The sequence below is a fragment of the Neodiprion pinetum genome, chromosome 5, assembly GCF_021155775.2.
Source record: "Neodiprion pinetum isolate iyNeoPine1 chromosome 5, iyNeoPine1.2, whole genome shotgun sequence".
NCBI classification, from domain to species: Eukaryota; Metazoa; Arthropoda; class Insecta; order Hymenoptera; family Diprionidae; genus Neodiprion; species Neodiprion pinetum.
Genome location: NC_060236.1, coordinates 31521252 through 31543032, shown reverse-complemented (window position 1 = coordinate 31543032; position 21781 = coordinate 31521252). Strand labels below are relative to the sequence as shown.

At 39.4% G+C, this 21781-nt stretch overlaps 2 protein-coding genes and 1 long non-coding RNA gene across 6 annotated transcripts; 2 read left to right on the top strand and 1 right to left on the bottom strand.

The window, feature by feature from the left end:
• On the top strand, positions 1–16643 carry bs (serum response factor blistered). 2 transcript variants are annotated; one of them, XR_011177196.1, is made up of 5 exons: positions 1–1304; positions 2170–2421; positions 12315–12423; positions 15875–16093; positions 16183–16321. XR_011177196.1 is itself a non-coding variant. In XM_046627551.2 (5 exons), the coding sequence occupies exons 1-5, from the start codon at positions 693–695 to the stop codon at positions 16365–16367; spliced, it is 1287 nt and encodes a 428-aa protein (XP_046483507.1). In that variant the 5' UTR covers positions 4–692; the 3' UTR covers positions 16368–16643. The 2 variants fall into 2 exon arrangements, 1 of the variants encoding a protein (XP_046483507.1); XM_046627551.2 differs by having other exon boundaries at positions 4–1304; positions 15875–16003; positions 16183–16643.
• LOC124219665 (uncharacterized) lies at positions 12504–18343 on the bottom strand. 3 transcript variants are annotated; one of them, XR_006883439.2, is made up of 4 exons: positions 18136–18343; positions 16619–16897; positions 16234–16375; positions 12504–16082 (listed from the first exon to the last, which is right to left on the bottom strand). It is a non-coding gene; the product is annotated as an uncharacterized lncRNA (long non-coding RNA). The 3 variants fall into 3 exon arrangements; XR_011177198.1 differs by having other exon boundaries at positions 16619–16693; XR_011177197.1 differs by lacking the exon at positions 16619–16897.
• Positions 17929–21404, top strand: LOC124219664 (protein FAM136A). The gene is made up of 3 exons (XM_046627557.2): positions 17929–18117; positions 18600–18740; positions 18849–21404. Exons 1-3 carry the CDS (start codon positions 18031–18033, stop codon positions 19050–19052), a joined length of 432 nt encoding a protein of 143 aa, XP_046483513.1. The 5' UTR covers positions 17929–18030; the 3' UTR covers positions 19053–21404.
• The last annotated feature ends 377 nt before the right edge of the window (positions 21405–21781 follow it).

Below are 21781 nucleotides of genomic sequence, written 5' to 3'. Positions count from 1 at the left end.
GTTACGAACGAGACCGCAGCGCGCTCGCAGTCACTGCGAGACGGGCGCCTCGCTCGGTTCGTTACGCTACGTTACGTTGCGTCCCGCGTCACGCTGCGTTGCGTTACGTTACATAGACTGGCTCTTGATAACACAACGCTACATTAGTTTACACCTATACGCGGGTGAGAGACACACCCAACACGTGCGCAGCAACGCGTCGTGTGTCAATAAAAGTTGCGGGCGATCGTAGCGCGCGCGGTCACGCGGTCCCCTGCTACATGAATCGTTCCACGTGCTACGTCGACGACAACAACAGCGGCGACGACGGTGACGGCGAAGAGGAAGAAGAAGAAGAAGAGGAGGAGGAAGAAACTGAAGAAGAAACGGTAGAAAAAAAATCACAAGGAATAAGAAAAACAAAAGAAAATCACGTACGTGGAAGTGACAAAAGCAGCGGAGGCAGTGGTGGTGGTAGTAGAGTGGTGGTGCGACGTCGCCGATTCTTGTCAAAGTTTTCACAGTTGAACGTCGCGCCATCGGTAGCGCACGCGCTCTAGAGCCAATCAGCTCCGCGGAAGCTCCGCATAATTGAAACCAAATAACGAACAAACAAAAGCAAGAAAATTACCGAATAAAATAGGAGCTCTCGAGAAGGGTAAAGAAGAGCGAGAGGAGAAAACGCTTCGACGCATTGATGCGCCTCATCAGTTATGGATAATCCTACAGGAAGCGGTGGAGGCGCTCGGGATTCCCAGAGATTTGCAAACCTCGGGTACAGCATGGGGATGTTGAGCGGCGACACCGGCAACGAACTTTACGCAACTCACACCGCGCATCCGCCGCAGTCGCAGCCACCGCAAGGCAGCCGCGGCATGTCGGCATCTCTCGCTTCGCTCAATTCCCACGGAGGCGGTGGGGGCGGCGGCGGAGGCGGTGGCCGAGGGGGCGGAGGAGGGGGAGGCGGCATGCTGTCAGGAGGCGCGTCAGCGTGCAGCATGCCTCGCTCGGCGCACAAGAGAACCTCGTCCGACATGTGCTACGATCATCAGGACTCGATCGTAACGGGTCGCTCGATGACGACGTCTCAGGGTGGTCCTGGGGGAGGCGGAGGCGGTGGTATCAACGTGATCAACGTTAGTGGTGGTGACTGTGTCCCGGACAATTTGGACGACACTTTTGCGTCGCTTAGCCAACCGAAAAAATCACCCCCGTCTAACGGGAAGAAAACCAAGGGGCGTGTCAAAATTAAGATGGAATATATCGACAATAAGTTGCGCCGTTATACCACTTTCTCGAAACGAAAAACTGGAATTATGAAAAAGGTTCGTATTTACCTTGCTTGTTCGCACGCACGCTCGTCGTCGAACGATTTTTCAATGATCCAGATATCATCCTCTCCGTCTTTCCTACTGACACCTTCGACTCATCTTCGGAGCAACTACCACTACCACTAACAACACTATATTACAATTATCGCCAGGCCGAAGAGAAACTTACTAATAACGCAAATAATGAGAAACCGATGCCTGATCACATTTTTCATTAATATTCCAACGAGAGTCTTGGCTTGACTTGCTTGTCGTTCGTCGATAGCACCTTACTAATAGGAGAAAAAAGAGAGAGAGGGGGAGGAGAATGAATTACCCTTGCCTATATCAATCCAATGGCTAAAAATACTGATGTCACAGACCACGGGAATAAATCATTGAGCCGAGCACTTGATAATTCAGCGAACCTTCTTCACTTTCGTCATCTCAACTCAGAGGAATAAACAAACTCTTCAAAATTCTTTTAATCTTAGTCTTTACCTAAAAGTCTTTATCTACCTAAAACTTTTAAATGCGTACAGCTTATCGTGCAGAATATAAGCAAAGTATAAGAAACCTGATATTCAGGCACCGTCGTTAGACTTTCGGAGGTACGCTGGCTACGCTTTCTTTTTCTTTTTCAATCCTCCGACTACCCATTGCAGCAAGATTTTTTTTCTATCATTACACGATACAGCTAATTCTCTGTGGAAAATTGATGCGTACATTACAAAACCGTGAATATGAAATATCTAAAAAAGGACAAAAGTAAAGTAAAATGCATCTGAACGTACAATAATTATATAACTATATGCACAATTGAGAGTAACGTAAAGGCAAAATGAAGAACATGGGCTGACCTAGCGATAAATATTTCCAGGCCTATGAACTGTCAACTCTGACGGGAACTCAGGTGATGTTACTAGTGGCCAGCGAGACGGGCCATGTCTATACATTTGCCACGAGAAAGTTGCAGCCGATGATAACTAGCGAGGCTGGTAAAGCTCTGATTCAGACCTGCCTGAACAGCCCGGATCCTCCATCCTCCGGATCGACAGGGGACCAGCGGATGTCTGCTACCGGCTTCGAGGAGACTGAACTGACCTACAACATTGCTGATGAGGAGCAGAAAGTAAGGCAACTGGTGTACGGCCCGCCGCATGGCGGGGCTCTCCAACCGCACCCTGGCTACGCCGCACCACCGCATGCGCCCGCGCCCCATCAACATCACCTTTTAGCTACCCACCACCCACAAAATTCACCCTCCCATCTTGTACCGTGCTCTAGTCCTGGACCTATGCTTGCTGCTGGCCCATACCAACAGTCCTGTCCGTCCCCCCTGCCACCCCACGCAACCTACCATCCGCACATGTCGCATTCTCATCCGCAGCGGTAGTTGAGAGAACAGACAAACGCCTTCTGGTTATTCAAAAGTTTGGGGTTCACCCGAAAACTCTGGAAGCTCAAAAATTTTATCTAGACTCACGGAGGTATGATACGCATTTCAAAACTCACCTTTTTGTTCACTCCACACTCAGCCATATCATGCTACTTTCAGTCTAGTCGGTTGAAAGATTTTTATATTAGACTTGTTCAGGCTTCGTAGTTAGCTGATCATTCGATACGTATGATATCTTTCGTGCGTATGGTACAAACTTTCTTTGCTTGGCTTGGGTGTAAAATGGATAATTAATTAGTCAAGTTGCATCTGTTTTTTTCTCATTGTTTTCCTCGTGTTTTTCATTACAATCCAGGCTACTACGTTTTAGAAAATATATCAAATACTAGTTATCTTTAATTAATTCTAGTCTTTTCCAGTATTCTTCAAAGTCAAGTCCCGTCCAGGTACAATTGTAATATTCGAATTGTGCAAGGGTATCAATTATTAGATCGTCTGATGTCATGTTTTTATGATGTCAACTTGAGTCGCCTCGTTTCAAAATCTTTCACTGAAATTTAGAACGTCAAACCTGTGATACCTTTTGCATACTTGAAACTCTCCGGATCTTCAAAATCAAATTTATGGTCGCTGTTTATTGTATCAGCTGAGCTTGCGGTTAGCACAGCTAAAATTCTTTCGTTCAAAATTATACAATTTTTGCTCAAGCATGAGTTGCAAATACTTGATCGTGTTAAAAAAAATTTCCAAGCTAAACTTGGATCATTTTAAAAACGATCAAACGCATTCGTAGTTATGCTAGTATTTCAATAATATTTTCCAATAATCACGTACAGCGAAAGTTTTCCTACTTACCGATAAGTATGACATGACTAGAAATATCCAGTTGGCGTTTGTCCCGACGAACGTTTATCCCCAAAATCCGCGTACACAATTTCGTCTCGTATAATTGTTTGATTTGATTTTATTTTCTTCTACTTAAAAACTTGGCTTACGTTATTTTGCGTAGGTGATGTTTCGTTTTTGTTTTATTTCTATGAAAGAATTTCATATGAATAATTATACCGTCGACGAGCTTGGGAATAAGAAAAATCTCTAGGGGATATCGGGATCTGCAATGCACGCTCGGGATTGCTGTTCTGTTTTGGTTGCGTTGCTTGAACGGGTACCTATATCTTAGCTATTCAATTATCTGTCCAAAGACCCTTGTCTCGCGAGCGTTAAGTTGTTTTTTTTTTGTATTGAAGCAAATGTTTATACGAATTAGACAGGCTCGATTTCGTTTTAAAAAAAAAGATCTATATCAATGAATATATATTTATATATATACGTGTGACTCGTTGAACTTTCGTGAAACCTGACATAGTGAACGAACGCTTTTGCATTTAAAGGATAAAAAATGAAAAAAAAAAAATGAACAAAAAAGAAAGTAATAATAATAATAATTTATAGTATATTTATTGAACAAAGTTGTATATATATTTTATCAGCCGATTATTACGGACACCGTCGAGAATCGGCGGATATACTGCTTTAGTCGTTTTAAATATAATTTAAAAAATCATATGTGACAAGTATATCGTTCAAATATGACGATTCAACGGTTATACCGTGAGGTATATTTTATATTCAGAAAATCTGAAGAAAACGAGTGAGAATTGGAAAAGAGGCAAGAAAACAAAACTATAAATATAAATACAAAAATAATCAAAAGACAGTCGATATTTCCTTCAGTATTGCTCGTATAGAATCGTGTTATAGCATGAGGACAATCGTCAATCGCCAAACAATTAATCCGGTGCTGTTAAATAATTTTTAGGCGAATTTGTTAATAATGTCGAGTTGTATATTTGCCAGATGAATACGGTAAAAAGATAAACTGAAAACAGAAACAAGAAAAACAATCAAGCCCTACGTGCTCGTCGGTGCTCTCTTTGTTGACACAATTTTTTCTAAACACGAACAGGGCATCGATCGACAACATCGATAGTTACATCCAATAACATTCAATTAAATTATTACTAAATCGAAACAGAGAATTATAGTACTTACATTTGTCGGAAAATAAAGAAAATACAAGATCCGTGAGCCCCGCCAGGATTCAATTGCAATAAATTGAGTAAATAGTATCGTTGATGTTTGTTGTAATGTGTTGTTGTAGAGTGGCATGTGTATTATTAGTAATTAGTTTTTATGTTTCATTAATTTAATTTTTTATTACGATTATTATTATTATGGTTATTATTATTATTAATAATATTATTACGATTTTTTATTTTTAATATTTTATTCTGTTTTTGCAGTTTTTTGTTTTGAAAATTCTTTTCCATTTTTATTTTTTTTTTCTATCCTTCTTATCATCCGTCGATATTTATTTATATATATATGTGTGTGTGTGTGCGCGCGCGTGTGTGTATATATGTATATATATATACACACACGTAGAGGCACTTCTCTTGTGATATGTGCAATTGTGCATGTGCGTTTTGTATATTTGTATAATCAAAAACTTGAGTGAATCAAACCGAAATACATTATTCCCTGACTACACACGTGCGGCAAGTAAAAAGAGAAATATACATACATACTATATAGTATATAGTATTGTGTATGAGATCGAAGGCGATCGTTTCGGTAGGTAAATCTCACAAGTATACCTTACCCCCTATCCTACTAAACGGTTTCTCGCTTAGTTTTACACTATGCAGTGTGTTTCATTTTTTCTCGTTGGATGATCGTTTTGTGTTGTTTTTTTTTTTCTCTCCCAATTTGGAAGGCAATCCACTGTTTAACTCGATTTTTGCGAGAGGTATAATAATCGAATACTGTGCAAAATAAGAAACATATCGCGTGCGTGCAATTTTACGCCTATAAATAATTGGGTACTCTGAGATTTGATTAATTTCACCATGAAAGAAAACCACCGAGCCATGTTAATCGACTCGCACGCGACTCTTGGCTGCCGTCGAGTCGGCCCTCGGGCTATCAATGAGTCGTATCTATCCAACGCTCTATCGATCAGCAGTTTTATACACGGAGTTGTAAAGTAATTATAAACCGTTAACACGTCTGTCATTATCGCGTTCGCAGTCAGTCGTACGATATACGCTGTCCTTTTTGATGGAAAACTATGCTCTACGGACCGAGGCGCAATATTCATTAAAGTGACTTGCGTATAAAAAAAGATTTTTTATCTCCGTCGAGTGTGTCTCACCGCGGAAGCGGCAGCTGCCGCTGCTTTAACCACAAATGACGTGGACATCTTACGGATTATACATATATATATTCTTAACGTCTAGTCTATAATGGTCGCACCCATGTGTCTAATCATTATAAATCTGAGGCAAAGGAAATAATTGAATAGCGCGGTACGGTAGCGCTGCGGATGGCTTCTGGTGCACCAGGTGCGACCGGTCGATGGTGCAGTAGCTGGAGCGATCGAGAACCTGCCCTCCATATACGGCAAGGAGGCCTTTGTCAAAGACAACTTGACACACCTTATATAGAGGCAAAGAGGTACACATAAAGAGTCGAAGCGAGGCGGGAAGGAGACAGTAGCTCCAGGGCGGAATGGATCTACACCCCCCCCCCCCCCCCCTTTCTTTCTCTTCTTTTGCGGAGACGCACGTACTGTTCGTTAAGTTTCAATAAATTCGTGCCACATCTCCTGGAAGATTTTTTAAAATTGAGAAGCCCTGTGGCTTTTTAATAATTGCAAACAGCCAAGAGAGGTGAAAAATGATATAAAAGATGGAGGGCGATTGTTGAAATCGCGTATGTAGCGTCTATCGCCACCCTGTAGGACGGAAGAATTACTTCAGGTCGGTGGGGAAGCGGAGAGACGAAGGAATGGAACTGGAACGCGTGAGCTGGGAGTTTTTCCTGGAAAATGTAATCCCGCTATCGCTAATTAGACGCGAGAAAAGGCCGTGCGAGTATTGCGAGTTTACTCGGCCACCTGTTGCGATAAATCCACCATTGCACCTCTCAATCGTTCGACGGGTGTCATATCGCCTGCAACGCTTTCGTTTACACAGACCTCGGAAACTCGTTCGAATTGGTGCGGAGAAAAGGAGGTAGCGATGTAGCATGGCAGTGAGTGAACCCTTAAGTTCTTGCAAATTTTTTCTCCATGCTTTTTGCTCTCTACTTATTATCGCATAGTCTATGCGTAATATCGGCGAATCTTGCTGTTCCTCGTCAGCTGTAAGGTTAAAAACCTATTACCGCGAACCGGGGTTATCTCACCCCACGAGATCTTCTATGAACCTTGATGTTCGGTGAGGTTAGGTCGTGTTGTGCTCCCTTTCGCATTCAGCTCTTCGTCGAACCTCGTCCGTAACGAACCCTTCTTCCGGTCTGAGATCCGTGCGACTCTCCCGTCCTGTTTATAACCGTCTTTCTGCCGTCTGCGGGGGTTGGCAATGAGCTTTCAATACTGCTGCATTGGCTTTGGCGGTCAATTATTTTTTCGGTTGGTCTTTGATAATACTGTCATTTTACACCTCATCGACGTCGAGTGATTCCACTCCCCATCTCGACAATATTCTCCGGAATCTAAAAACTTTCTGAAACCTAATTTTAACGCAAAACAGTGCAAAATTGACTGGCATAGGAATGGACAGAAGTAAAAGCGGCCTGTCAAGACAAGTGAGAAACTTCAATCTGCTTGAACTTCTGCAGAGTGACAGAAAGATGAAAGTGGCGTTCAGTTGGAGTATGAACACCGCATTGCCACTGGCTGCACGTGCGGAATTCCACGAAAGAAACACCGTAGTTCTAAAAATTTCTTACCTTACGATGGAGTTTTTCGAAACTGAATTATAGCCTTTGTACTTTACGATGAGTTTTGATTAGCCTACTGTTTGTTACACGCGACTCTGGGTATGCTTTCAATTTCAATTGCAATTTATGCATGTACCTGTTATATTTTTACGAAAACAATGTTGACACGATTAATTGACGATGTCATCATTTGTCGATGGGTCGTCATTAGGTACATGGCTTCCTCTCTTTCTCAACAATTCTCTTCGCGAAGTCGACAAGGAATCATGCTCTCTTCGTAGAAAGAGATATAAGCAGAGGAAGAGATGAGATCGTCTGGTCGACCGGTTACCCGGGATAATCGTTGGTACTAACGCGACAATATAATCGTTTCTCACCTCGTTTACAGGTATAACATACCAGGTAATCTGGAGGATGAAGAGAACGGGTAGAGGGGTTTTTTTTGAATATCAAATATATACATATACATATTTATGTATGTAATCACGTGGAGAGAAAAAGAGACGAGATAAGGAAGAGAGGAGGCGTGGCCGAGTTTTTTCCGCTCAGTGCGATGGCATATAGGTATAACATTTGTAACGCCGCGTCTGCGAGGTATATCATGCGAATAAAAGAGATATACGAGCGATAGAGTAAGAGAAAGATATAGAGGGGAGCGGACAGAGATGGAAGGGAGAAAAGAGGAAGCCCCGATCGAGAAGAAGAGGCGCGCAGGTGATTTTGTAAATTTGACGCGCGATATCACGTCTACAACCGGGCACGGGCTCCCGTAGGTGCCCGTCGAGTTGAGCCGCGATGGCCATATAAGGAGCGCCGAGGCACGCATCTTTCCCCTACCGAACCACGATCATGTGCCTCTACACCACGTACACCTCGTCCACCGTTACACCCATACTCTCAATCACAGACCGAGACTCGTGAATGCGTTTATACATCTTCAATTGTTCATGCTCATTTATGTGTTACATCTATACTTACGAAGGTATGCACGCGCACTGTATACTGCAAAGAAATTTCAGTGAAACTGCACGCGAGCTACCGCAGGCATTCGTTACGGCCGTCGATGAAAGGGTGAATTTGATATAAACCGAGATCGGAAGGTCCAATTTAGGTGATACGTTATTGAAAATGGTGTCAACCAATTGGAAAAACTATGAGTAAATAGAAGGGATAAAAATAAACGTGTAAATATGAAAGATGATTTGCAAGATTTATAAGTATGCCAATTGCCAACGTGACAGGACCTCGGGTGCCACTTGAGAGAGATCAACTTCCCACCGAAACACCATCGACGTAACTTATATATACATATATATCTGTCCTCTTTTTCTGTCCACCGCGCCGTGAAGAAAACCCGGGATAGATGGTCGTCTGGATCTCACGCTTATGTAGTTTGATTCGCACAAATCATTTTTATAGCGCGGTTCGTGAGACAACCAGCGACTTACGGAAAGATACTGCATGTGTACGCAGAAATTTATATAATTCTTGCTAAAGAGCAGGAATTCAAAATTAACTAAGTTTAGAGAGATCGGGAAAAGAGCGTATTATTAACTGCGTATCTGACCACTTTGTCAGTTCATATTACATATAGTGTATGTAATTGTACAGCAAAACCTGTAGGTGGGTAGTAAACGAGTGCTCAGACAAAAAATATAAATATAAGTAAATGTCAACATGTTACAGTTGTACTTCCGGAACGGAGATGGTACCTTACAGTTTAGATTGTATATTCCTACAGCGATCATACGTCAAAGTCAAACGCTTGGAAATAATGTGGTGTAAATCGAAGGCTCATTCCGAAAATACTGGTGTTATAACATCGACGGAAACAGCGCGCCACTGATGCGAAATCGCAAATTCCTATATTCAAGTGACGTTTACTCGACCAATGGTAGCCTCCGACAGGTTAACCATATGGTAGAAGTCTTGGCCTGATGAAAATCATGCTCCTTCGTACAGGAATAACGAGCCCTGAACCGATGCAGGAAAGAACACGGCTCGAGCCCATACATGCATCAGAAACAGCCAATGCTTGGTACCTGGGAATATATACATATTCCGCGTTTTCCGCCCGCGCGATTATCTCACGTCTCGATTTGGCACTAAGCATCCCCTCCATCAGATTCGATGAACCGTGTGTTATACCTTTTCCTCCTCCACAAACCGCCTATTTTATTTCTTGACCGCCGCCGTCGCTTCGCACGCGCCGCGATAGTTCTCTCTGTAGGGTATACGCGATATTACTATTTCACAGGTGCACGCACTCCGTGCAGGTTACAGGTACGCGTTATAATTACAGGGTATGTGAAACTCCCCCAGTGCCCATTTGGCGGGATTCATTAGCCGTGCAGTCTAAACTCGTCGAGAAAGGTTGAATTATGCGTGGAAAAATGTAAACTCATGACACACCTCCCGCAGCTGACCGTGTTAAAATATTGTAGGTACGTGCCTGTAAGAAATGAGACCGTATCAGTATTCACTAGTTTCCCAAAGACGCAATAAGTACATAATGAAAGTGCTGAAAGAGTGGGTGCAGGAATATCCCCCTTATATGGCGGCCATTTTTACGCGCACTCTCCACTCGAGTAGACCAGTAGGTACCAACATCGCAGGCATATTATACCTGTACAAGTTGACTGGCGTATGAAAAATACGGCACCGCTATTATGACAATAATTACAACTACCGTATTTTCGGTCAATCAAGTCATGGCTCCCGACACTTGCAGATACCGACGAGACCAGGCTTCAAAGAACTTCTGATGAGTTCGAAACTCTTTGAATAACTTGGCATGACTTCAAGTGACTTGAAATTATTTCGTCGACCTTCGCCCGCGTTCCGATGACTTCGGGCGACTTCAAATAACTTATCATCACTTCGGACAAACTTGAAGAGTCATAACTTCACGAAACGTCTTAATCCAAAGAGTGGGCAACCGATTAAATCAAACCAATCGTAGAACAGGGTTGATGACGCACATGTACCCGCATACAGATTCTTCCGAGATATACCGTAATCTTCAAATACAAGTATAAGCTAAACACTTCGGATCTCCTCTTATTGAAGGCACCTCCCAGTGCGAAGTTTTAGTCGCCAGTTATTCAGCTTCCTATAGATTGGTAGTTGGACAAAATTGGTTCGGACTTTAATGTCAACTAAACGACATTTCTCAGGCATCATATTCATAGCACCTTAGGCCCATTATTATATCCCAGTTCCTCGTAATTGAAATGTTCGAACGTGGAATTCGCTGTGTTTGTTGACGTGTCAGTCGAATATACACGACTGGATGTAAACGTAGTGTCTTGAAGAACGCCACCTCAAGATTGTCCGATCGGTTAGAATCGCGGGTCAATTAATGTACTGCGGGGAATTACAATTAGCTAATTAATTAGCCATCTTACGGTATCGAACCGGTGAGATACGGAGGTATGCCCGCAGACTTTCCATGCGTTCTCTTTACGTGTACGTCTAATCAGAAGTATAGTTGCGATAGGTCTTCGCACCGATGTACGTATTATGATAATAACTTATATTGATACATGGTATCAAAATATAAAAAACATTCATACGTACCTATAATAAGTTTGGTCTCATGCACAGCAGACTCCGTCTTTAAAAACGAATAATATAAAACTAACGGCCGCTCGATTCGCGTCGATAATTGTTTTCTCCATAGTTTCTATACAAAATGGCGGACGTTTAATGGTACCTGGAAATATTCTTAACGGGTTACGAGCTGCGCCGGCGATTTCCTCGCGGCCCCGCGGTTCGCACCGGCGGAATCAGACCTTATACGAAGAAGACGTAGAGCCGCGACATCGCGGTAAAAACCATTTCCGGTCGTCCTTCGTCTTGGTATAATGTTTTTGTTTTGATTTTCTCTATGTTTTTCGTACGTGTTTGCCGGTTATTGCTTTTCATTTTTTATTAAGGTAGTTGGGTAGCGACAGTAATGCCATCCGACGGATAATCGTCAGCACTGTGTTCCTAAAATAATCAGAAAATAAATTTCGCAACGTCGTGTGATTTCCTAGTATTGTAGTCTGCTTGAACCTTCGGTATTTACCTCGCTGTAACCTTTATTTTTGTGAATCAAAGTGTCTGATCAGTTACGATTTAAGGGGAAGTTCGCGAAAAGTTTTTTAAAATGAAGTCTTTTAGCAATACCATATCTAAACAGCAGAAAACTAATAATTTCAATATCGTACGTAATGTCCATACTTGCGACGTTGAAAAATGTACAACCTAATCAAAATCACAATCGGATTTTTTTTTTCAATTATGGTTTTAATTATCAAATCACTGACAAAATTCACTAAAATTTGATGTATTATTCCTAAATGTCCGTTTTACCTTATTCAATATCTTTTCCCTGTCCTAATCATTTTGTTCTAAAACAACCAATTCGAAAATATCAGTTTTTATCCCGATCCCTATCTACACGATATAAAGTAGCTCAACTTTGCAATAAGAAAACCTCAGTAACTATACGGTACATTACTTTCAAACTTTACAGGATTGTTTAAAATTACTCAAAACATTATATAATTAAAACCGAAATTACTGTCCAACTACCTTAACCTTCCGGCTAACTTGTTTTCGGTCCTAAACAAAATGCGATTATGTTATAATGCATCCCATTTTCTCACGTCAGCTGTATCGCCAGTTATTGTTACATAATTGATATAGAATTAAACTCGCATATAGTTTCGGGCCGAAAACAAGTTAACCGGAAGGTTAAGGCATTTACGCATTTTACTGTACAACGTATCTTGTTTATATAATTGTAGGTACGTAAGGGTTGAAATTCTAGCGTGACTTTTCTGTTGTTGCAGGACGACATCGCTTCACCGAGGTCCGACGTTTGCGGAAACGACAGCGATGTGGATTCGAGCGACGGGGAATCCCCTGGGGTTGCCAAGGAGCAGGGCAAGAATCATGCTGGTAATATATATACCTACTGCATTTTCACCCTTTAGGTCGGTGCTGTCTACATGCTTGTGTGCATTCCTTTTTTCTCCATCTTCCTTCTACAGCTTTCTTTAAATCCCGATAGAAATGTTTACACTAATAAAATTCGCAGCTTACGATCCGATTTTCCCGAGTTTTATCGGGGGTACTCGTTCAGACTCATCGTCAGTTCAATTCTCTTCTAGACTACTTTCAATTTTACAAAACCTTGTTAAAAATGACATGGTCGTTTTAGTAAATTTTTATAAATCTGCATGGATATCTTTATTATAATTCCCTTCGTTCCAATTGTGAATTCCAGCATGAGGAGTAAATGAATTTCGTTGAATTACTGCAAACTCGATTGCAGTTTTGCTGCAGAGCTTCATTGAATTTAATCAACTTATGTCTATCTTGTTAAAGCTTGGTTAAATTGTTGAAAAGTTTTATTAAATTTCATTTGCACAGTTCATTGAACTTCGCTGTATGAAATACCTGTGTCGGATACCTTTGATCGATATTATATACTTGTTATTCAAGATTTTTTTGCATTTTGCAACTATCTATACCTTGCGAAACAAGAAATCAGGTTTTATATTCGATGCGCTAATTGTACGTCACACACATGGAAATAAATAATCATGTAACTGCATCGTAGACTGCGTAGGCAAAGCGATATATATATCGCGTGACCGCAGCAACGGACAACTGAACTTCGAAATCGTTTTCAAACAGCCCACACATCGGGACTCGATCGAGCGAAAGATCATGCCTAATGATAATTTGTATATTTGTATATACCATATACGTGTAATGAGCAGAGAATATACCTATGTATGTATATACATATAAGTATGTGTGATATTACTTCATTAGGATCGGCGGCTCGTAATATAGACGTTGCACGTACGTGTATCAATTCTCCCTTATGCATACATACATTTCTAACAAATCGTCAATCGATCAATCAATAAAAGCGCGATGCTAGAGGCATAAAAATCCGAAGATCATAAGATAACAGGGTCGAATGGTATAAGGAGGAAGTCTGTACATACCGGATTTAAAGGATCTTCCTGATCCGTGGGTTATACACGATCGGTAGATGGGGGCACATGATTGATGCGCGGCGTAAAATATTAATATCCCTAGGGAGCAACCGAGCGAAGTTGGTTGCGAAGGGGCGTCACGCAGGGGGGAGGAAATGATGTTGGAAAGAAGGACGTAGGTATAAGAAATGAATGAAGAAAGAAGAAGACGGGTATAATGTCGTGGCGTGGCGAGCGCGCGCGTGTATCTGTAATGGTGAGTCTGGGAAGGGCGAGAGGGGGCGCAAAGTACGCGCCGCTACTTACTATGCGAGGTGCGTACGCGATGATGGGGCGAGGATGCCTTTAACTCCCGTTTAAGGTCTGGTACGCTCGCATGACCAAACGGAGCAGCGGCGCGCTTCCTAACTCGGAAGTATCCGGTCGAAAGCGGTAGCGCAGGTGTACAACGCTTGCACATAAATATAAATACTAATGCGAAGACTGATATGCGTTGTAGGGAGCGAGGGAGGAGGAGGTGGAGGGACATCATTGCCGCCGCCGAGAACGTACCCCTGGTGAATCGTTAAACGGCGATCGTCGATCGATCGAATTAGCGAAATATAACCGATCCACCACCATCGCCTCATCCTCCTCGTACTCCTCACCTTCCTTGTGCTTCTCTCGTTATGCAGTCCGATGAGCACAGGCTGTGATCAATTCGAGACAGTACACTACTCGTCACATATTTCCTTGATTTATCGTTGTCGTCATTTCTGTATAGGTATTTTAATAGGTTATGTTAATCGAGGAGTGCGATTTTGCGGCATAGTCTATATATTATCGGGCATCTTTTTTTTACTTTCAACGTTACGAGGCTCAAGTTAGCAGCCGGTATTAACACCCTGGTGAAAATTGTTTCTAAGATTTTCAACGAACTTTTAGGGAAATTGCTGCATTTCGTACAATTTTGTACAAAAAAAATTGGTTATATGCATAGTTTCTCATAAAAACCTTGTAGATTTTCATGAAAATTTGTATTTTTCAGTTTAAAAAATCTACAAGGGTCTACAATTTTTAACGAAAATTAACAATTCTCTACGAAAAACTATGCATATTTAAATTTTTTTTACCAAATAATTCAAAATGTTTCAATTTATGTAAAAACTCGTAGTATAGGTAGGTGAAATTTTTACGAGGGCAGCTAAACGTTGTAATGTTCATTCGAATAAGGTATTAAAGTCCAAAAATCAAAACTTTATGAAGTACCCTGAGCCCCAAATACTTTTATAGAATTATGAGGATAAAACTGAATTGTATTTCTCTATTTCCAAAACGTCGAACGTTGTTTTGGGTGCTAATTATGGCTGCTAGCTTCAGCTTCATTTCTACATTTTCAGTTTTTAAATATCGTTAACAAAGTTCCTACAGCTTACTACATCACGTTTAATGGACAATCGCGTTAGAAGACACCGTTATCCGTCTGATATCACGAAGTGCGGCTGTAATCGTGTTTCGTAATTATTGTGCCACCACTCGTAGTTTTGTTATTTAGTTATTTAATTTTGATGTAAGATATGATATCAGCCTATGTACATGTAACAATTAATGTTACCTGTATAGGATTTTACTTGTTATAGACTCTACGTTTGTAAACTATCCCGTATAAATAAATTTTTTATTTTTAAATTTCAAATTTCGTACAGGTTAGAAGAACATTTGACGAATGTATAGGTTACCTACGAAGTTTTGATCATTCGTGCTTAATCAATGCTACGCTTTCGCTGATGATAAATTTCAAAAATTCACGAATAGTTCGAGTTCAATATAGCAACAAATGGTGAAATGACGGCTCAAAATAAGAACAAATCATGTCCTTATTTATATAAGCAGAAGTTGTATCAGTAACCGTTTAAAGATATAATCAAGCTCGATTGATAAAAATTTCGTTTACATTTTGAAGAGACGAATTTCTGTTTAAAAAAATGGCGGATCTCTTTATTTCGTCACTTTCGAAAAGTGGCTTCGTCGACGTTTGGTCACGTTCTCCAATGATGCTATAATTCCTACTCCAGATTATCGTGCTAGACTGTGTAACAAGATGGTCGGATATTATTTTCCAATTCTCCTCGATTGATTGATGATTCCAAGAAAATAGCCCCTGGCGTGAACTACAAAGAATCAGAATAACCCCCCGTCGTGTCCTTGGGCGGATTGATTACAGGCACGTTATGCGACACGTGATTGAATGGAGGTATTGCATTATTCTCGACGAGATCGCGCGTTAACTTGCGAACGTGATTTTCGAATATGTACATACCTACAACGATCATCTGCTGTGAATCGTCGACATTTCATTTACGTGCATATATGAATGTGAATTATTCACGAAAGGAGGTAATTAGGACTTCATTTTTCAGGTAGCATGTCGCCCTTTGCATCCGGAATGATTTATCCGATGCCTCAGAATGTCGTCTACTCTCCGAGCCCCGGCGTTCTCCTTAGTATCGGGCAAAATGGACAACCGGTTCAAATACCCCAGGATGCAGGTATTTTTGCCTATTATTTGTTGAATGCCGGAGTCTGATTTTGCAGTTTTCCACTTGCGATTGAAGAGGCTCTGCAAACCTATTTTAAAAGCAAGTTAAATCCGTCGGTAGAAACACGTTAGCGGATTCGTATTTCAAAATCGATGATATAAATCGATCGTTTATATTTCTCGTTTCAGGCGTTTCGTCAACGGGCTCTGTACAGAACAGTCAACAGTTCATCACAATACCTTTGAGCGTCGCGATGACAGCAGCGGGTCTCTCGGTGCCGATATCATCGAAAGTTTTGTCGCTACCGGATTCGACGTCCTCATCGTCGCCGCATTCTGACCTACCCTCGGATCTCACGAAAAGTCGGAAGTGACCTTTCACCTTCATACAAATCATTTAAAGAAAGAATAAAATATGTTTTTTAAAAACGCCGGAAGGAGTAATTAGGGCTCGATAATTAAATACGTGTGTAAGATCCCTACTGGAGCGCGGAAAACAAAAATATACTTTCATAATATACTCGTGTCAAAGCAATTATATTTATAGATAAATAATAATTTTAGCTATTATTATGAATCGTACGTTTCTAACAACTATATACATGTGTATATATTATATGTATACCGATGTTGTGTTGGTATTATTGTTATCGCTGTATATTCATTTTCCCAGTTCTTGTCGTAACCCATATATCCTTTTCTGCGGAATTTTACGCCACGTTTCACCAAAATTCACCATTATCATTGTGTTCCAATTATCATCATTCTCTTTGTATTCGTTTTACTTTTATTTTACTCTCTTAATGAGCTTTGAGAGATCATCAATCACTTTCTTGTCAGTTTTTGTTTCATCTTATTCGTGTGTATCTCGTGTCTTAGTCTCGAAGTAGGTCAACGAATCAATCTAGTTAAATTTCAAGGTATACTCTGATCAAGAATCTGGCCGATTTTCAGTTTTGCAGTGATATTTCGTACTTGAACAGTCAAATCTTGCGGAACGCGATATAAATCGATTGTATATTATACAGTTAGTCTTGCTTTAAATATACTTACCGAAAACTGTGCAAATCTAAATATTTCAGAATTTTTCTAAGAGAATACACACTGTTGCCAAAAGTTTTCATTATGAGAAAATTATATAAGAAATATATTATGGATGTTTGCAGGATTTTTAATATAACCACCGTGCATTTCTCACGAGCAAATAATCCACGGTAAGTAAACCTCGATTAAAAACATTTGCCAAATGATTCGCCGAAGAAAATTCGCCGGCCTTGGAAATGAAAACTTGGGTAGAATTTTCAGCGGCTGTTTTTTGCATTCCGAATCCCGCAGAGTGCAGTTAATATGCTCAAAAAGTAATTTTAGTTTTTTGAATACAAGATTCGAAGGTCAATTAAAAAATGTGATTGGAAAAATTTCATCTAAAAATTTTCAATCGATAGTAAAGTACTTCAAACAAGTATTTATAATTGGTCCCTTTATCAAGACCGCGAATTAATGAGGTAGGAACTGAAGTTGAAAACTCTCACGAATCAATAATACAAGAATTAAAACGGATTGACTCGATTAATCTAATCATTATCATTTTTAATTTTTTTTTTTATAGAAGTGTGCTTACCGCTGTATCGCTAAATCAAAGACTTCACCCTCTTCATTTTCTACCTTGAATTCGTTTATGAATGCATGTATGTACGTTTTCAATGCCATTTGACCTACGAATAGACGAATCGACTTGCTCAGCAACTACATACCTATTGCATAAACAAATTCACCAACCGTTGAGGCATATCTTAAAATCTCAATTTATCTGAATTCTCAACTCTTGAGATGTTTACTCCGAAGGCGCTATCTCCCGGATGAACAATCAATCACAACAAATAATCGTGGTACGTGGCGCTGCGTACAGCATCAATCCAAACTATACTTTAAAATGGCGGTTCTTTAGTTTTTCGTCATCCCTGCAGACGAGACTTGGGGCAAAGTACCGCGGCTAAATCCCTATTAAATACTCTCTACGATTTAAATCAATTGAAAATGGTCGAAGAACAGAGACGCCGCGTTGAGAACAAGATGACGAACATGATCGAAGACATTGACAAGGCTTATTTACGTAGAATGCAGGTAAAATCTACTCCTAACCTCTCTTCACATCGCCAAGTGCAATATTCGCTCGCGGTTTGCCTGAGAACACTTTCTTTGTAGATTCCTCTTATCTGCATTATTTCCCCTGCATATTGATCGATGCCTTCGTAATCTCTGTTTTGATTGAATAAACTGTAAAATTAGTTCGGCACCCACCTCGAGCGCCCACACGTGAAAAAAAAGTAGCTGTTACCGTAACTGCAAGGTAACCCCTATTGGGTTAGTTCACAACTTTTCCGCCGTATGACGCATCGTGGCAAACGGCAAACATTTTCGGGCAATGCGTACCGGGAAAATTCAAATGATCGACTTCTAAAAGAAGTTTCTTCACTAATCATGCGCCTCAAACATTCAAGTTTCACTTGTATTTTGGATTTCAATATTCAGATTTAATTTTAAAACACCGATATGTCAACAGAGAGCAATTTGATATTTATATCTTTACTTTCAATTTTTTTCAGGGGGATATGCATAGGTGCGCAGCGAGGTGTTGCGACAACGAGACGTATAGCATGCAGAAAGTTCATAACTGCGTCGAAAATTGCAGCGCACCGTTGAATAAAGCTCAAAATTATGTTCAAGGTGAACTCGAACGTGTTCAGGTATAGAGGTGTATTTTCACAAATATGCAAGTGACTAAAGTTTTCCGAAAACGGTTTCGATTTTCGATCCATTCACATTTTTTAAATATAAACCTCATTGGATTTCAGACAAGACTGCAGAGATGCGTTATGGAATGCAACGACAGTATAAGAGACCAAATGTCGCCAAATCCGACGCAGGATGAGGTGAACAAGTTCAGCGACAGCTTTGAAAAGTGCGCTACCAAATGCGTAGATGTCTACTGCGACCTGTTGCCTTCTTTAGAAAAAACTATGAAAAAAATGCTCGCTGGTTCGAAATTTGAGCAATGATGTAAGTCGATATTGATGGAGTCGAATATCGGAATTTTCTGTCAAACAACCGCATTTAGTTTATTACTTTCGTAATTCTTTGTACGCAACTTCCAAGCGTACATGGTATGTAGTAAAAATAAATACCAAAGGCGATGTGGGGTCTAAAAAAAGACCGGCATTCTTCTACTTGCTAGTTTACCTACAATCGTCTAACTTCATATTTCACAACGTCTTTTTGCACCAGATTTTCTCTCCACTCGAAAGATCATTCATTTATTATTTACGTTTGCATCGTTATAAATATACGTGTATATGTACATACAATACTGTCTTATGGGAAAATGAACGGATACCCGACTACTCAAAATGTTTCAAGCGATTCTCATGTTAATCTAAATTCATGGAACGTCTTATAAACACTGTACAGATTGCAATATTTCACAGATGTTCAGTCGAAATATAAAACAAGTTGATGTTAATCTACTTTTCGTGTTAATAAATCTACCTCACTATTAGATATCTGTATTTATATAATTAGCGTAACTTTATGAAATATAGAAGATCATAAATCTTATTCCAATATATTGCACAGTAGGAAAACAAAATGAACTATATGCGGACCATGGCAGTCATATTAACTTGGTCCATGTTCTACCTTGGAATTGAATCTATTCCTTCAGCCAGCAACTTCGAAAATTAGTAAAAATTGCTAGTTCAACGACATTGCCTGAGCGAGAACCTGAAGCGCAACAGAATTTTCTATATTCAAGCTTTGCGATGCAAAATAGGTAAAGATATCAACCCTTTTTTATGTCAGATTTAACAGTAATAACTTATTAGCAATAGCAAAAAAATTGAGTACAACAGATAAATAATATCAAACAGAAGGGGAAAAAGTTTTTCAAGTGAATGGTACGCAGAAACAGTAATAAATGCATTTATTTTTCTCCGAGTCATGCTCCGATTTTTCGCACGCACTATAATGTCTTATCCTTACAAAGTATGCATTTTGTTTATTGTTTCTTTTTTTCTTTCGTCTTCAAGTTTTTGCGTTTTTCCTCATCTGATTTTGAATTCTAGTAATAATAGATGGTTAACTTAAATTACCATGAAATTATAAACTTTCGTCCGTACGACTTACAAACAACGTAACGTCAGTTAGCTGACGACTATATTTTATTACTGCAATAATTCTCATTACAGGCAAGATGTTTTTCTTTTTTCAATAATTTGGTTTGTCAATCATTCACTCACTCGTGTACTCGCGTACTTTAAAATTGATATTAATCACTACAGCCGTTCGAATACGAGTTATAAATAATATTTGAAATTTTTTTTATTAGTTTTGCATCGGAGCCAATTTCGTTATCAAAATTATTGAGATTCCAGTCGTTGTAACCATTATTAATATTATAATGCATATTATATAATATTTATTAATAACTTTATTATTTTTTTCTCATTGTTGCATACATAACTATTCGAATAAATTATTCTCATTAAATCGCTATGTACACAACATTTCGTTTATTGCACAAATTTTCCGTCGTAAAAAAATTATTCCCGATCTCGCACAATCGTAAAACGTTTCATCATATTTGTAGGTATGTAAATCTCGATGGTGTATATTAAACATTTAAAAATAATGTAATCATTCGAATATATATATAATACTCGAGAAGTGGTCTCGTATAATCTCGCACAGCACTGTTCATTATTCAATTCACAATATAGCTATTGCAAAAGAAAAATTATGACCGAAATTCATGTCATTTTACTACATCTTCGTGTTTCTTATTAAATTTTTTATTTATATTTCGCTATACTCTATCGTATAATGCACAGTCAAGCCCGAGTATATATCTGATTCGCTCGCAAACTTTCCAGTACTTAAGTTTTTTATTTTTATTTATTTATTTATTTATTTACTTTATTCCATCCTTTTATTTCGTTCTCCTGTACAGTTTTGTGTAAATTGTAATTGCAATGCATGCTCATCCTCAAGATAATATAAGACGGTCTTGTATACTTGATAATTGGTGAAAAATTATGTGTTCTGACTAGAATCGTGGCTGCGGTACATTGTATTTTTTATAAATTTTTTTATTTTTTTTTATTTTCAATGAACGGTTACTAGCTAACCTTTTTCTCGGTAACTGTATCGAGGTCAAATGTAATAAAAAATTATTCTTTGCACTGCAGTTCTTGTGATTGGAGAAAAAAAAAACAAGAAAAAAAATAATTAATTGTCTCTATTTATCTGAACATCCCGCCGCAGCGTTGATCAATTAATCGGTATATCATTGAATCTGAGCTTAGAATCGGTATACAAAAGAGAGATACAATACATTTATACGTGGAAAAAAAGTTGTACTGGAAGAAAAAAAAAAAAAAAAAAAGAATCGACCTGAAATGAAAAACGCGTTCTTTGTCATGGACCCAATTTTTTTCACTGTCGTATTACGATTACGAACAATAATTCCGTATAATAACAAGTGCTATACATATCTCTATAGACTCGCATCGATTTCTGAATCTTAGTTTATGTTTTTTTTATTTTTTTTTTATTTTTTATTTTTCACCTAAAACGTAACCTTTTCAAATACGGATTGTAGTACCGCTATTGCTATATGTAAAAATTTCTCAACTTTCTCGAGCTTATTATTGCGAGGTTCGTCTACGGATTTTAAGAATTTCAAATCGTTTCAACTGTTTTTCCGTTGTTTTTTTAAATTATTATTTCATTA

What these genes read in the sequence shown, in the direction of transcription:
- bs (XM_046627551.2), top strand. Translation starts at nt 693, where the DNA reads ATGGATAATCCTACAGGAAGCGGTGGAGGCGCTCGGGATTCCCAGAGA. An exon ending in AAACTGGAATTATGAAAAAG is followed by an intron (nt 1,305 to 2,169) that starts GTTCGTATTTAC and finishes AAATATTTCCAG; the next exon opens with GCCTATGAACTGTCAACTCT. An exon ending in TCAAATACCCCAGGATGCAG is followed by an intron (nt 16,004 to 16,182) that starts GTATTTTTGCCT and finishes TTCTCGTTTCAG; the next exon opens with GCGTTTCGTCAACGGGCTCT.
- LOC124219664 (XM_046627557.2), top strand. Translation starts at nt 18,031, where the DNA reads ATGGTCGAAGAACAGAGACGCCGCGTTGAGAACAAGATGACGAACATG. An exon ending in CTTATTTACGTAGAATGCAG is followed by an intron (nt 18,118 to 18,599) that starts GTAAAATCTACT and finishes AATTTTTTTCAG; the next exon opens with GGGGATATGCATAGGTGCGC. An exon ending in GTGAACTCGAACGTGTTCAG is followed by an intron (nt 18,741 to 18,848) that starts GTATAGAGGTGT and finishes ATTGGATTTCAG; the next exon opens with ACAAGACTGCAGAGATGCGT.